This window comes from Dysidea avara, chromosome 7 (genome assembly GCF_963678975.1).
Source record: "Dysidea avara chromosome 7, odDysAvar1.4, whole genome shotgun sequence".
Lineage (NCBI taxonomy): Eukaryota > Metazoa > Porifera > Demospongiae > Dictyoceratida > Dysideidae > Dysidea > Dysidea avara.
The window spans coordinates 36593790-36610584 of NC_089278.1; the positions used below are offsets into that span (position 1 = coordinate 36593790).

At 37.4% G+C, this 16795-nt stretch overlaps 1 protein-coding gene across 1 annotated transcript; it reads right to left on the reverse strand.

The window, feature by feature from the left end:
- Positions 1-821: 821 nt before the first annotated feature.
- LOC136261213 (ankyrin repeat domain-containing protein 1-like) lies at positions 822-16795 on the reverse strand. The gene is made up of 8 exons (XM_066055187.1): positions 16623-16795; positions 12668-12784; positions 10938-11036; positions 7781-7879; positions 4204-4302; positions 1777-1875; positions 1310-1378; positions 822-887 (listed from the first exon to the last, which is right to left on the reverse strand). Exons 1-8 carry the CDS (start codon positions 16644-16646, stop codon positions 822-824), a joined length of 672 nt encoding a protein of 223 aa, XP_065911259.1. The 5' UTR covers positions 16647-16795.

Sequence of the window (16795 nt, forward strand, 5' to 3'; positions counted from 1 at the left end):
TGCCATATCTTATTAAACAGACGAACAATAGTGTCAACGCGAGAAATTCCATTTGCCAAAAGGAGCCAGAACGATGACTATTGTTATATGAATTAAGCTACAATACACTCAAAATTATGCCGACTGCATAATGCAACTGTAGCTATAGCAACATAAAATGTTCACTAAAGCTTTGAATGTTGCACTCAAACCCTTGAAGCATAAAATCAACATTCGTTTATGCACTACTACATATACCACACAATCAATACTACACCAGACACATAACACACATACACACATGATCATAGAGGTCACCAATGTACATGATAACTCTACACATCATTTAATGCTACACACTCCTACAACAATACTACTTGTTTAAATGAAGTTTAAAGACTTTAAACATAGTTAATGGTGAGAGCAAACACCACACACACCTTTGCTAGCTAAAGGAGAGAATTATCTAGAAAACAGCATTATTTGGAGTAACAATGCATGCGCAGCAAGTACGTAACACACGGTCAGTCCATCACCTACTCAAGAGTCTTACCCATATCTCTCCCACCACTTCACTAGCTAGGTAATATGGCTGTAGAGGAATAAGCACATAGCCACAAGTATACAATTTATTTCAGCGGCCAATGGGTTGCCGTAAGCATGCAGACAGATTTGTTCCTATATACTTGTATAAATTCACCCGACAGATTACCTCACAAGGCAGACGTTCAATTGCATACTAAAATTACATTGAATCACATACCCTTGTACATGTGTCTGAATATACTGAATGTGTAAACACTATATATGCAGGGAATGTTTGACAACCAAACAACCTCTGGTCAATCTGTATTAGTGTCCAGACCACTACTGCTGGAGAGCAGCCTGTATGGTGCATAGCTACTGTACTGTACACATACATAACGGCAAGTCACATAACACAGCTCACTACACTATAGTTACTGCTTTGCTGTACGTGTGTTCCTTGCTGTGTGTTATTCTCTACCAATGCAGATGGTGCTGTCAGACATCCAGTCCACAGATTACATAATTGAAATTGCTGGTCCACCACCATGATCAGACTACCACAGCCACTGGCCATAACACGTAGCTAATGCTAACCCCTTAAAGGGACATGAATGCTACCAGAAGTCAGCACGCCGCAAAAGCCAGCAAATGCTATTCCTCTCACACTGGGAGTACCAACATGCCTCTTGCTTGATGGGCACATATTTGGAGTACCAACATGTCACCTGCTTTATTGGCACATGTTTGCTACAAGGCCAAAGGAGGTGCACCTGTATTCTGGTACACTGTTGTCATTGCATACTTGTGCCTCTTTCTGTGCCATCACAAACAGAGCAATACTAGCTCTGGTTGCTACGCAGCACCTCCATTCCTGATAGAGGGACTGTGATAGTATGAGGTCTCACCTAGGATGGCTGCTGCATATCACGTAGGCATAAATTGTACCCATCATCATGCTCGGGTATGAAGAACTTGGTGGTGCGAAAACAATTCCTGACACCAAATTCTTCCTTATACCCAAGTATCTGTTGCCTCAAAGTAAAGCCCATTTTTCCCATTGGCCTTCAGTAGAGTTGGAGGTTTATCCCAAAAGGCAGCCAAGACTCTGTACAGATACCAAACTACCCCCACAATCATTAGTTTGTGGGAGGAGAAGCAACAGACAACTGATAATCAACTAGGCTAGAGAATAACAAGTGAGTGACCAACATTAACAGTTAACATGTACACAACAGTTACTACCAACATCTCATTACTATACTAGCTTACATCATTGATGGCATTAACATCCAGTCCTGACTTGATGCACTCCTTCACTATGGCAGTATCTCCCCTAATAGCAGCATTATGGAGTGTGGTCCAATTGTCCTACAACAACACAAATCATGAAGAAGTGAATGAGTAGTTTAAGTTGTCATGTTTGTACAATGTACATAGCTACAACATAAAGTTACTATCAAACTTGATCATTTTGCACAATATATCCTGAAACTAATATACCAACAACAATCATTACAACATGTTACTATTAACTTTATTACAGTACATGGGCAGGTGCTGCTGGCCACATATCCTGATTTCTGGTGACTACCCAATTAAAGAGTTTTAATTGTTATTCAATACCATATTTACCTGCATAGACACCCGAGTGTTTATATTTACTTTTAATCCACAAGCCTTTCTTCTCAAAGTGTACCAAAGTTCAAGACAATCGAGCTACACATTCGCATTTTATAATGATTTTTGTTAGGTGTGCAAAAAGAATAATCTAAGCCCCCCAAGCCCCCTAAACGAAGAAGAAAAAAACAAAGAAATTAAGCAGATTTTAAAGGCTTCTATTTCACGGTGGCGTTTGCCAATTTTGCTCAAATTTGGTATGTGGGGTGCTGAAGGTGAGGGACATTTGCAGTATACAAATGATTCCAATTCGTGAAGGAAGCACAGAGCTACGTATGCATGAAAATAGTGCTTTGTTTCTTCCAATAATTATACTCACAATGTGGCGTGCCGAGTAAAATTAAGTCCCCGCAATATGGTTGAACCAGCCGAACCAGTGTTTAACGTTACTCAGTGCTTAATGTGGTTATTATTCATCAAAAATAGCAGCTGTCTACCAATTAGTACTAATTTTTTAGGGCAGTATCAACGGGTGGTTATATTATCTAGGTCCTGTCATGGAGACTTTGTGGGAAAACTGACTAGAGGCTGGTTAATTATCATATCTTTCAAGGATAATGGTGAGTAGTTCTGCTACGGAAATACCGCGAGTCCACTACCGGGCTGTTACAATTGGATAACAACTCAATTCATTTGTGAGGACCTAGAAATCACTAAGTAATAGCTAAATATCACGATGTGGCTTCCCATGAAACCTGGTTTTTGATGAATAGCAACTCAACAGTTTCACAGTTTAGTGCTTGCATTTCTGTACAAATGCTTCCCTTGTTGAGTGTATCACCGCTTATGGTATTACTTGTACAGTACGTTAATATTCATGTAATTTTAGTGAGTTCTTCCAAGTAAAACGGTTAAAACAGAACTATAAACAAAGCTCCTGCAAAATTATTTATCTGGTAACCCGTAACCTTCACAAAACAAGTCCAATACTCATTTCACTGGATAATATAACATACAGTATTTCTAATACCGCAAAGCGGGATTCTTTTGAGGGAGAAAGTTCTTGCAGATTGCCACTATCCAAAATTTCCAGGAGGGATTTTTTTTTATGCGTTGACAAATCTCAAACAAAGCCATTTTGATCAAGGCTGCAATTTTGAGGAGAAATTTTTGCCTGGTTTTGAATAAACTCCTGGTCTCAAATGAATATATTATAAATGATGAAGTGAAGAACGTTTTATAGAGTTCCTATATAGCTAGAATCTGTGACACATGATTAAGTAAGAAGACATCAAGGAGAGTACAACACTGAGGTATAAGTTGGCTCATGAATGATGGTCACGTATATAAATGCCGGTATAGTATAGTGCGGGGTAAGAGTTGCTTAAAATGCCTGGCCATAATTCAACACAATATGGTACATTATATAACAGATTAAGGTGGCGGTCAAATGATCAGTCATGATTATATATAATTGTTCAGTGGACATTTCTATTCTACAATAAGCCGTACTGGGGGATGCTGCAATACTATTACCGTAAGTCCTCTAAAAATTTGGCATATTTTTAAATCAATAGTTTTCGTCTCGCCAAATTTTGGCCTATAATTAGATAGAAATCACCACTAATTTTAGTTGATCGATCACTCGTCACAGTATAATTGGTATCGTTGATATTAAGGCTAGACAACTCTGACGTTCTCGTCATGATCAGCATCCATCGCAAAAATAGCAAATGTGCCGATTTTTTTATTAGGGGAAATTATTTCACTGTTAGAATACGGGTGCCGAATAAATAGAGGGGGCCGAAATTTTAGAGAGAACTTACGGTATCTACACATGATCACGTCAACAAGAACTAACAGCATTGTCATGACTAAGTTAACTAGTTTAAGATAATCCCACACAGCTACTCTAACCATACATATTATTACACAACAGATGGTTTCATAGGGTATAAAATTTATTGTAGCAAGGTCTCCTGTTATCCACTTGACAGCCATCTTAATTTGTGTGATTACTACACTAATACTATACCACTATACACATAACCTCATTATTAATAAATTATGATCACTAACTTTATCAACCATATCCAGTTTAGCTCCTGCTGTGAGTAGAAGTTGGAAAACTTCATGGTGTCCATATTCGGCTGCAACATGTAGGGGTGTCACTTGATACTATAGTGAATTATATTTGATGACAATTAACTTCACAACATACTAGCTACACTACTACACATCAACAATAATACAATTATCCAAACTAATATGGAGGAGTGTTTATGATAACATTTGAAGTTATTGACCACAAATAGTGAATGTGTAGCCAGTAATCACATCACCTAACAAAGTGTTAATAACTTTAACCAAGAGTAAATTCTTCTATTATTTACTCTTGCTTTAACATAACTACCAGTGTACGACCATCACTCTACCATAAATATCATCCAATAAAAATTGTACACCTACTAAACAGGACCACACCACACTAGTATGGCTGCTATCACATGATCTACTATAACTCAAACAACAAGACTGTTTTCATTTATAATTCTAAATCAGTTAAGTGTGGTCAACTTGTCTGATCAATTTACTGATGGTGGACACTCCTACTAAACCTGTATATGAGCACATTACACTATAATAATGAAATTCCACTGCACTATCAAACTATACCACTACACAATTCGGTCACAATCTACACACAACATGTATAGTCTCACATGACCATACACTGTTACCATGGTTACTATTTTGTTAACAGAAACCTGACGTCTGCCTATAATACGTACTTACACAGGGGCTTACCGCTCTACTTTACTAGAAATTCTTTTGATGTGGTTAATTAAAATTTTGACTTTGATGTTGGTAGCAAATTGACATTTTTACTGATCTACTTTATTTCACTAGGGAAAGCTCTGTAACACATTATTTCATGTTCAAGATTAATTCCAGATTTGAAGGGTTAAGTAATTAAGCGACAAACCAAACCATGAAATGTTCTGAACCTGTCTATAATATGTTTGCTACTGTCTAAACAATTCGATTATACAGCTACTTCAGTCTTGTTCATAATGGGAACCACAAGAATGTTATAAACCATAAATCTGTAAAAATTGATTTGTGAGCATGTTCAACCATTAGTAAACATTGTTCTAATGTTCCTTACAATACAATAAACATTGTTAGTCTGTTTATAATTGAAGCAATACAAGTTAAGACTGGCTATCAGGTGCTTTCACAACTACAACCACATGTGCGTAAACACACACATGGCCTAAAATCCATCTCACAAAAAAATTGCATTACAAAATCATAACCTTCCCTACTGTACATGATAACAGGTGATTATGTAACATTACTAGCAATAGCTAGTACATCAAGGATTTGATTACCCATGTTCCAGTGTTTTGTTGGTTTAGTGCATCAAGAATGTTATAGTGTATAAATCTCTATCACTGTCGGGTTTATAGCCTTAGGACACCATATGGCATCCTTAGCAGTTAAAGGGTTTTAACATGAATACTCAGCAAGGTGAAGAATATTGGTCCTTCATTACCAAGATTACTCAGTATAAGATATTATTACTCAACACTACTATGTCATGGTGGAGTAGATTGTGGAGTGACATCAGTGTGACTAATGATGAGGAGAATAGATGTCACAGTGACATTACTGTACTAGACCACTATAGGAAACTCACTAAGAGTACAGCATGATGTGGTGATGTCAAATGATCCCACCATGAGAAACCACACCAAAGTTTTGATATGGATACAAAACTATGCATGTTTGTCTTTTAAGTAAGTATATAGGTGATTCTGTGACTTTACTAGAAGCCACATACTAACCCACATATATTAAAAACTTTCCTGCTTGAGGAGACTGGGCATCCAACAATTTCTGCGAATATATTAGAAATGGTCTTTACAGAAGGTTTTAAGAATAATTGAAAGTTCTGGGGTGGGTAGTTGTGAAATGAAAGACTACTTGTCGAAAAATCTCAAAGAAAAGTTGATAAGAAGGTATGCTAAAATAGCCTTAATTCACGAGAAACCTTGGTTCAAATGCCGTAATTTGTTCCGTAAGTCGTAATTTCACAGCTACAATCTGGAGATTCCTTACACAGTGCCCCTACGATCCTGTCAATAATATATGTGTGCTTTGGCCCATTAGCATTGTTCATTTTCAAGATGCTATGAACAACTCCCCATGCTTCAGGACCAATCCCAGGTAAAGTATATGGGGCATTGCATTAACATCTCAAATGAGAGTAGTGCGAATGGGCAGAAGTACATTGACAGGTTCATAGGGGTACTGTGTAAGGAATCTCCAGATTATAGCTGTGAAACTACCGACTTACAGAACAAATCACGGCATTTGAACCAAGGTTTCTTGCGGATTAAGGCTTTTTTTAGCATACCTTCTTATCACCTTTCCTTCAAGATATTAATTTAATTTAACAATAACTTTATGGTGAAAACACCACTGGTCTGTTGGCAACACACGCCAACAGCCAGAAAGTACACTACATGTTATAACTACACTACACATACTTAACTACTTAAATGAAATACATTTGTTATAAGTGATACAGGATTACAGGTCTCTGGATTTAATTTTTTTGACAAGTGGTCTTCAATTTAACCACTAACCATCCCAGAACTTTCAAAACCTTCTGCAAAGAGGATTTCTAAAATCTTAGCAGAAATTTTTGGACGCCCAGTTACCTCAAGCAGGAATATTTTTAGCGTATGCGGTTAGTATGTAGCTTCTAGTAAATTCGAGGACTATACGTATAGTATGCCTTCCCTTTCCCTTGCTGCTGTACATAAACATTATCATAGCAAAATGCTATCACTCCCAATACAACCCTGTACAAAGTTCCCACACTATCACTGTCATTTTTATGCTGTGACGTCAAAGTGGATAAGGTCCATACCACTCTAGTTTACTACACTGTTATTAGGCCAAACATGTTTCAGATCAGGAAAGTTAACCTAAACCAATGTGGGATGGTGGCTCATTACATTATATTTATTATAGCAAGTTGAATGCTCTATTAGAGCATATCAATCTCCTGGCTTTTAGGTGATTCTTTAGCCCATCTAGCTTGCTTTCCTCTATGCCTACGTAAGTGAATTCGTTTACTACTCCCATACAATCACTGAGATGATGGAATAATGGCGGACACTTTTGCAATGTCATAATAATGAACAAATTTACACAGGCACTAAGATATGTATAACAACGCAGCCCCGGGGGATCTGTAACATAAAATCAACAACAAGTGACCTTATTACAATAGTCACTTTACTATCATGTCATGTACTATATCGGCTATCATTTCTGTATCAACAAAAATTTTGCACCTTCAACCTTTGTATCGCAATTTGAATTTTGATAAAGCAAACTTGGAGGATGACAATTTCCCACAGAGTAACACAGACCAGTGAGATGTCATCCCATACACATCACTACATATACCACACAATCAATACTACACCAGACACATAACACACATACACACATGATCATAGAGGTCATAACTCTACACATCATCTAATGCTACACACTCAGACAACAATACTACTTGTTTAACAGTTAACATGTACACAACAGTTACTACCAACATCTCATTACTATACTAGCTTACCTTATCGATGGCATTAACATCCAGTCCTGACTTGATCAACTCCTTCACTATGGTACTATCTCCACCAGCAGCAGCACAATGGAGTGCTGCATAATCATACTAAAACAACACAAACACATCATCACTACAACAATCATCATAACACTACACTAAAGATTGTTAACAATTATCAACATACATTACTACCCAAACTATGCTATAGTCTGCTATATACCCATCCAGCTACACTTCTAGTTACACATACACTGTAGTGTTATCTGTTGTGTAACTATCATATAGCTAACTGGAAATCTCTCACAGAACACATTTACAAGTGCACAGGGTGCAATACAGTGTGGATTATAAAATACTATGTGTGATCCACTGAACAAAAACTAGACTTGTAGAAATATGTACCTAGTGCATAGCTGCATGGATCTAGCAATGAGATGATGGTGAGGCCATCTGAGTAGCTGTGACTACAATTGTGAAAACTAGACTTATCCCCTTCCCCCATACACAGAAAATTTGAGATTTTAAATGGTACAAGAAATTTAATAGTGCTACAGTGTATAGTACTGATCAAATGCAATGTCATCTCTCGAGAGTGGAGTAATTTAAAAGCTTGTTAAGTAAAGGGCGTGGCACTCATTTTGCTCACAAGTATTCATCCTGTTTAGTTCGAGATGAATACTGGAAGCAAAATGAGTGCCACGCCCTTTAATTAGTGAGTTTTTAATTGCTTGCACTCTTGCGAGACAATGTTGCGTTTGAGCTGTACCATACATCATTGATAGTTTAAAATTCCATTCACATTTAACATAGTAAAAAATCATATCACATAGTTACAGGCTGCATATAGCATTTCATCACTTGCAGACAGCTGGCTATAAGTCAATTACAATGCCCACACTCAGTGATGTTAGTATTGTTTATAGTGTCATAATCATTATGTAATGCTGACTGCTCTATTAGAGTATTTTGATATCGATTTCTTTAGCAGATTTTAGTGAGATATTTTCTTCTACTCTCCCTCTGACCAATGCTGATGAAGGATTTTGAGAGTTGTTATATGTTTGAGTATTCAGAGCAAGCTATTTCTGACTTTCAATATTATTTTACTGTTCAAGGCTGAAACCATACCAGCCATACTGCTAAATCCATCCTTGTGGTAATTTGAAGTTTTGGAGCAATTGTAGCTTGCCACTAGCTTGTACTATACACACCATAATACATCATGTATAAAGCTGTAAGTAGGACTCACTTTGTACTTTGCATTTGTCAATGCATTAATAAAAAATACAACAATGAAATGTACAGTCAATTTCAGGTTGCTTGCGAATGCATTTGAACGTGATTACTTGGACACGCGAGCTGTTTTCTTTCAACCAAGCTCCTTTTAATTAACCCCCTCACCGCCAAGTTTGTAGAGGTTCCAATCTACTGCTTCTAAACTGCTGTAACTTACACACCATGCCACATAATCCTATAAAACTATATATAAATTACTCGCTATAGAGCAAGGAATTCGATTATGAAGTTGTTGTTTACAAAAGTGCAACCACAAATCCATTATATAACTTTAAAGTACGAAAATCGATCTAAGTGAAACCAAATGTGAAATTTCACTACTTTACTGGCTAGCACTGTTTATAATAATACAACAAACATCGCTAACCTGTTTACAGTTGAAGTGATTATCTCTAGGTCAGGTTTTCCAGCATTTGAGCAAGTGCGCATGCGCATACAAGCACGAGGTCACTGTTTCAAGGCATACAAAAGTAGCAATACGTCACTCCAACCTATATAATCCCTCTCCTTACTGTTTCTCTTTATTAGTCGTGCCATTATCACATCGAAGAATCGTCTACAATGCTTGTTATCGATGTTCCGAAAGTACGTGATTGCATCATCTAACACACAATAGTGCACAAGAGACCGGTTATCCCTGTTCCTGTTCACTTAAGGGCGTGCCCACTAAAGGATAAATGCAGGGGCTACTAAAACGCTCGACCGAAGTTACAGAGCGTTTAGAATGGGTGATTATAATCGAAACCGCCATATGGTGGTTGTGGTGGTAATAGGGTTAATAACGCAACTACATTTTTCGCCTTCTTAGATTGCTAGACAAAACATACTGAGGTAGATATTCAACACATTAAAGTACTGCACATAAGCATTCACATGATCACGTTTGAAAATTACATTGTGTGTGCGAATTGTGCAATTGCATTCACAAGCAACCTAAAATTGATTGTATGTTGAGTACACATTTTAGAGCGTACAAAATGTATTTTTGTAGTTTAGTGTAGTAAAAGAAATACATTACTAGTCACTCCATTGAGATTGGGCAGGAGACGTAAAAATGTACTGTCTCTTAGCAACATAATGACAGTTGTTATTTTTACAAGCCACCAAACATGTAAACTTCAACCCTCAGGCTCCCTTCTGTTAGAGCTGTGTCCTGAGGACAAGAGAACTGATTATTGGATGGCTCTCTATAATCAGTCAATCAACCAAATACTTGACTTCATCCTTTTTCAATGTAATCACTTCATGTATTCATCCTAATCACAATTGATTCATAGCCCTACTCCTTATATTTTGATCTGACACAAATTTTATTATTATCAACAAGTTACAACAAACCAAGTGTCTTAGCTACTTGGACTGTCTAGTGGTAGTTACATTATACATGGTATTTAAAAATATCAATATTATTAGACAAATTAGTAAGATCATTAATATGTCTAGTAAGGCTACAATTAGGCCATACCAAATTAATCATATGTTTCCCGGATTGTTTGCCCTCTAGCAGTGACCCGGCAGGTCGAAAAGTAAATAATGTAAATCGCAACTGACTGTTTTGCTGGAGTTTACAGAGTATCCCTATCTTGACAGGTGCAAAAGCTAAAGTCCTTCCGAAATAGAGTGATGGAGCTCCATTTTCTACCCATTGCTACTACACTATTACTGCTTGCACATTATTAAAGAGTCTATAGCCATATTAGCAATTATTTTAAGAGATCTACGTGATTTGTGTTTATTTTGGGTTTGCCAAAACATTGATCTGCTGCATCCATGAAACCTAAGATTAATTTGTCATGGCCTTAGTTCATCACCTATGGTAATGGACAAGCCACACCCACCAACAGTAATTACACATTATAATAATCACCGTATCCTTAGCATGAATATCTGCTCCTTTGGTGAGTAGGAGCTTAAATGCTTCTAACTGTGCATGTCTTGCAGTGATCAGTAGCAACGTCCTGTTGTACTATAGTAATAGACAATCACATGTAATAAGACATCATGTAGTGACTATAGTGAGACAGATGAGGTCACTATACTGTACCACTTCTATTGTACCGAATAGAGTGGATGGTAATGTACCAAAATGAAGGATTAACATAAGGGTATACCTTATATGGTTATTGAGCGCTATAAATTAACTACTACCTCACTAGAGACACAAATACTGAATACCATGAAGGATGTAGTCATGATCTTGACATTCCAAGGTAGACTAAAAGTTTAGAGTAGGGACAACAAACTAACAAAAAATGTAGTTCAGGACTACTAACCATGACTGGATGATCATTTATACTACCATGGAAACCCACCCCACTATGTGTGTGTGTATAACATGTAACACAATATACCTCATATTGTGCCATACCGTAGAGTTGGGTTATTAATCGCATTTGTCAATTAAGCACGTGCACATATTATTTGTTAAGCGCATAAACATTTCTTGTGATTAACCATATGGCTGATAAACAAACATGGGAAAATTCAAGGCTCGACACATGACAAAGCTACATACAGGAAGAAACGTTAGAAAGTGAATATCTCCTCGAGCGTTTAAGTCTCCCTTGAGGTCTCCCTTCACTGTGTACACAGCAAATCAGCCATCTGGATTACAATATTCTTGTTCATTACGAAGGATGTCACCCAGAAATAGAGCTAAATATCCTTACACATTGGCGTGGTGACTGGCACGAACTACTAACTCCTCTATTGCAACATAGTGTTTCCATGTAAATACAACATAATTGTTTATTAGGCATATGCCCCTAACAGATAGTATGATTTTTATAAAAGTTTTCTCCGAAAATTATAAGCGCATGTGCTTAACAACCTGTCTCTACGGTATCTACAAAAAAAGGAAAAGTATACAAAGTGTGAAACAATTGAAATTGAAGTGGCTAAGTGATGGGTTGTTCATTGTAACTGGCCAAGTTATTGATGCAATTAGCTTGTAACTTCATAACTAGATGGTCGTAAAATAAAGTTGTGTTATTTCACAAGCTACACTGTACTACATCATCTCAAGCTATCAAAACCTTTCAGAATTAATCAAGTAGTACACGCTATCTGAGATTTGGGGTCACCCTATAATAGCTCAGTACACATGAGGCTTGTATTTAATTTGTTGTGTGTTCAGTTCCATCTTAAGCGTGAGCCCAGTATGTCCATTGTACTATAGCTCTCTATTGCATACCACCTGCAACAAACATTTCACTAAAGAAGCTTTACTCCCCTGGAATAGTTGTTTAAATGAAGTTTCTGTACTGAACAACTTAACAGCAGTCAAATAGTGCACTCAACATGAAGGCCAAACAAGTGACCTATCAATGCCTCATTCCAGACCCTAATTTTTGTATTAAGTAAGTGTTGTGACTCACACAGCTCAGAGAAACCATATTCCTTAAAGGTATAGTGACTTATTTGATGATATATAATTTACTGGGATTATAATTTTCACCAGAAAATGAAACAAATGGCAATCAAAAATAATTTCCAAACTCAAATTTCTTATACAAAAAAATGTATACATCTGTAATAAACACACTACTCACTCTACACAATACTACAGTATAGACAACTATACCAACTACAACTCACCCATGTACGATCATTAGGACCTCTTGTATTCACATCCCACTTTTTGTCCTCCAATAGGTAATGTAGGTCACTTATATTACCATCTTTGGCTGCCTTTAGTAGCCGATCCAGCTCCTCCTGTAAAGTATCACCATACTGACTGATTAGTGAAACCATAACACCTCACATGATCCAATAATACTAGGATACACCAAAATGCATGTCATAGAGTGGGTTATTATAGTGTCTGAAATTTCTGTAGTAGGAAATTTAGCAACAGAAGATCATCGCTAAAATTTAAATCTTGCTGTTAGTTAAGATATGTGCAATAAAGCAAGGGGTAGTCACTTCCATACTGCCATGCAGTTGATACACTAGCGATCAAGAATTTTGATCGTCTAAATTTTGTTTTGATTGTTTGATTTCATCTGTAAAAGAGCCTTGATCTCTTGATCAACCGTAAAAGCCTAGTAAATTCTTAGTGTTGCTAAAAGTTCACTTTCAAAAGTGCTTGATCACCACTTTTGTGGATGCCTTGATCACTTGATTTACTGTGCACAAGCCCTTTGATTGAATCTTGATCCCAGCTGTGTTTCAACAGACAGTATAGATTAGACTACCCCTTGAAAAGGCAATGTGGCAACATTTGTAACAATCAACTGTTTCTGTTACTAGCAGAGTAAAAGCAAAAACACCTGTCCAGTGTTGTATATACAACTGTTACATCGTTTTTTCCCCTGCTGTCTTTCATTTCTCCATTGTTTAACTAGCCTGATGGGCTGGGAGAAAGCTTTAATAAAGAGCTGGACCCTTGCTAGCAAGCTAAGCCTGCAGGCAATCATTTTATCCTTAAGCAAAGATTGTTAGCTCGAGTCACATACACCTTTTCTTATGCACTTTTTGCTTCGACTTTCTTTTACAGTACACAACTTTGGTTGGGCAAATATATCTTTCCAGATAGCTTAATGATGAAGCTTTCAACAGCATGTGACCTTTGCAAAATCATGTTATCATGGCGGCAAAATTCTCGCAAATTTAGCAAATGCTGAAAGTAATGTCTTGCAATAAAAACCTGCCATATGGTAAATACCACAACCCAACCAATAGGCCACTAGATGGGTCATTACTGTGCGGTCTATATTATACTTTGCGTGAAAGGATCAAAGCGATGCCGCGTAGTGTATTGTTCATACAGTACTTATTAGCTGCATTACTGTACTGTATGATTCATACAGAACAGTTATGCACTTAATTGGGCAAATACAGCACACTTGCAAATACTGTGGAGTTATGCGGAGAATTCTTTTTACAGAATGTTAGGAAAACAACACAATGTAAATTGCTAAACCAGCCAAAGAGATCCTACCAGTTCGTTCTATGGCTAGAAATATACTGTATAAACACTTACTGATCATCTGATCACGAACCTATTTAAACACGACTCCACTAAGACAGCACGATTGATCATGTGCGTAACATTGTAAATCGCTAAAACTAGCCTAACTAATCCTATTAGTTCATTCTACGACTAGAAATAGATTATATAAACACTTACTGATATCCTGAAAACGAAAATCGCAGCAGTTTGAGTACTAGAGAAAATCGCTCCGAACCAGATGACCAGGAAGTACAATATAACACTTAAAGCACCGCCTATGCTTGTGTGTACAAAAAACAGCACTCGGGGGGTATCTTGAGGCAAATACAGCACTCAGCTTAGCCTCGTGCTGTATTAGCCTCTTGACACGCCCCCTTGTGCTGTATTTTCCATACACACATGTGGTGGTGCTTTAACTATAACATAAAAGCTGCTGAAGTACCCCCTGGACACCAAAATGTCTTGTACTGGGATATTTTGGTGTCTTATGGACACATCAGTTTTACAGTGTATTCACAAAAACATTATGGTAGTTTTGTGATCACCTGATCACTTGATGTACCCTAAATCAGACCCTTGATCACATTAGATCAAGCACTGCCACTAAACTGATGGAAGTGACTACCACTTGCTTTAACACTAACAGCAAGCACTCAACTAATACCAGTCAATTCTTAGTGTACAATAATGGACTTGTGAGTAGTTAGTTATGTAACTGGGTCCTGAGACATGTAACTGAGGTGGAACCACAAATAATAGACTCACCTACTAAATACATTGTCTATTATCTATGGGGAAGTATGAATAGTGGACCCAGGGACCCACAAAGATCCAGCTTTTTTGGAATTTGATACACTTCACAATATTTTATACTTGTACTAGGTACCTCTGCAAGTAGTCTTGCATGGCCAATACACTTTTTCCCCATCACAGTGTCTCACATGATGTTTATACCAACTAGAAAATATAAGCGCCTCTGAAAAAATAATATCTGGCAAAATTCTGATTACTAGCTAAGCAAGTTTCAGTCCAGCAGCTTGAAAACCAGACTTCACACCATTTGCACAATGTTTCTAAACTCTAGTAGCTAGGGGACATATGTAATAGACTAGTATGCTCATTGTGCAGCAGGCAGCTGGCCTATAAATGCAGTCACCTTCAGAAACATATTAAAACTAGCCATTGGGATTGTGAACCTAATAAAATTTACTGATTTTAGCAGAATTCTGTATATCTACTGAAATGGTAAGGTCAAAAACATACGAGAATCCCACTAAAAGTTGGCTTAGGAAACATGGTGTCTGTTTATATAGGCCTACAGAAACTAGAACAAAGCTATTCTAAACTAAGTTATTCACGCGGCACTTTCTCGAAGCGGCTTTCCTTAATTTTTGTCTTTAAACTGAATGGCCCGCTCAAGGGCAACAACTCTTCATACAATTCCTTTAAAGTGCAAAAGTACTCTAATCATGTACAAAATGTTCCAGACCATTTTTTGTGTTTAGACTAATTAGTTTAAGGAAAATTCCCATAGTCTTGGTAACAGGTGAATCCCACAATACATTACGCATCGGGCAAAATGACAAACCGGATTCAGAAACTTAGCTGGGCCCACTTATCTACTGTAGCTACAGTCTTGAAAATAAGGTGGCGTATTCCTTAGAGGTATGTGAATAATTAGCAGACCGTTTTTTGTTGTGGGTCCTTCAAAAATTTACGAAAATCACTGTTTTTACACCATTTTAAGCAGTTTTGGGGGTGTCCCTTTCAATATTAATATATTGATTATTAACGAAATAAATTCAATATGGCACTTATAAATTCTAATTGGTTTAAACAACACCGTGACGAGGAAAAACTGGACTGGCCATGCAAGACTACTTGCAAAGGTGCATAGTACTAGTCTCGCATGGCCAGACCGCTTTTTTCTCTTTGTCATTGGGTAGGAAGAAAAAAGGGTCTGGAACAGTTCGAATCCCACACTCATCTTGGCACTCCCCAGATAATTGGGGGGTGTTAACCAAAGAAACGTGATGTGTTTTCAAATAGTAGCCGCTTGTGTCAATCAATTGCAAGCGCGTATTTATAAACCGATCAGCATCTAAAGCTGCCTTTGAGGCGATAATAGATTGAATTGATTGTTAGTTCTTTAAGTAAGTTAAATCTTTGTTTATTGTTGTGCTGTGGCATTCTTGTTACAATAGAGTTTAAGCACATGGGTTGCATACTTATATATGACGTAGCCTCGTGACGTGTCAAGACGATTGTGGGATTCAAACTGTTCCAGATCCTTTTTTCTCCCCACCCAATGACAAAGAGAAAAAAGCGGTCTGGCCATGCGAGACTAGCATAGTACAAGTATAGAATTCCAAAACCTTTGCATTGTCACAGAATTGGGCAGAATTTGTTTTTCTGCCCCTTCTTGCTCTGCCCACAGTTTAAACATGATCAAGAGTACACTGACTACAAACAATAGTAAGCACAACACTATCTGCCTATTATAATACTCTTGATAATATGGATTACAAGTAATGACCTACTAATGCAGTCTTTAATCATCTGGATTATAGATTAATTCGGCTATTAATCAAAACTTACTTTACTTGGTGACGGCTCCGACATTTCCTTGCTCACCTCCCTCCACCACTTAAGGTATACTAACGATCGCTCGAGTACCCTCGATTTTCAGTTCTAAAGTGTTATGCACGTTCCAGGCACCTTGCTTTAGTCATGTGATGCCCTTTTTGCCATGACAACCTCACGAGATTAAC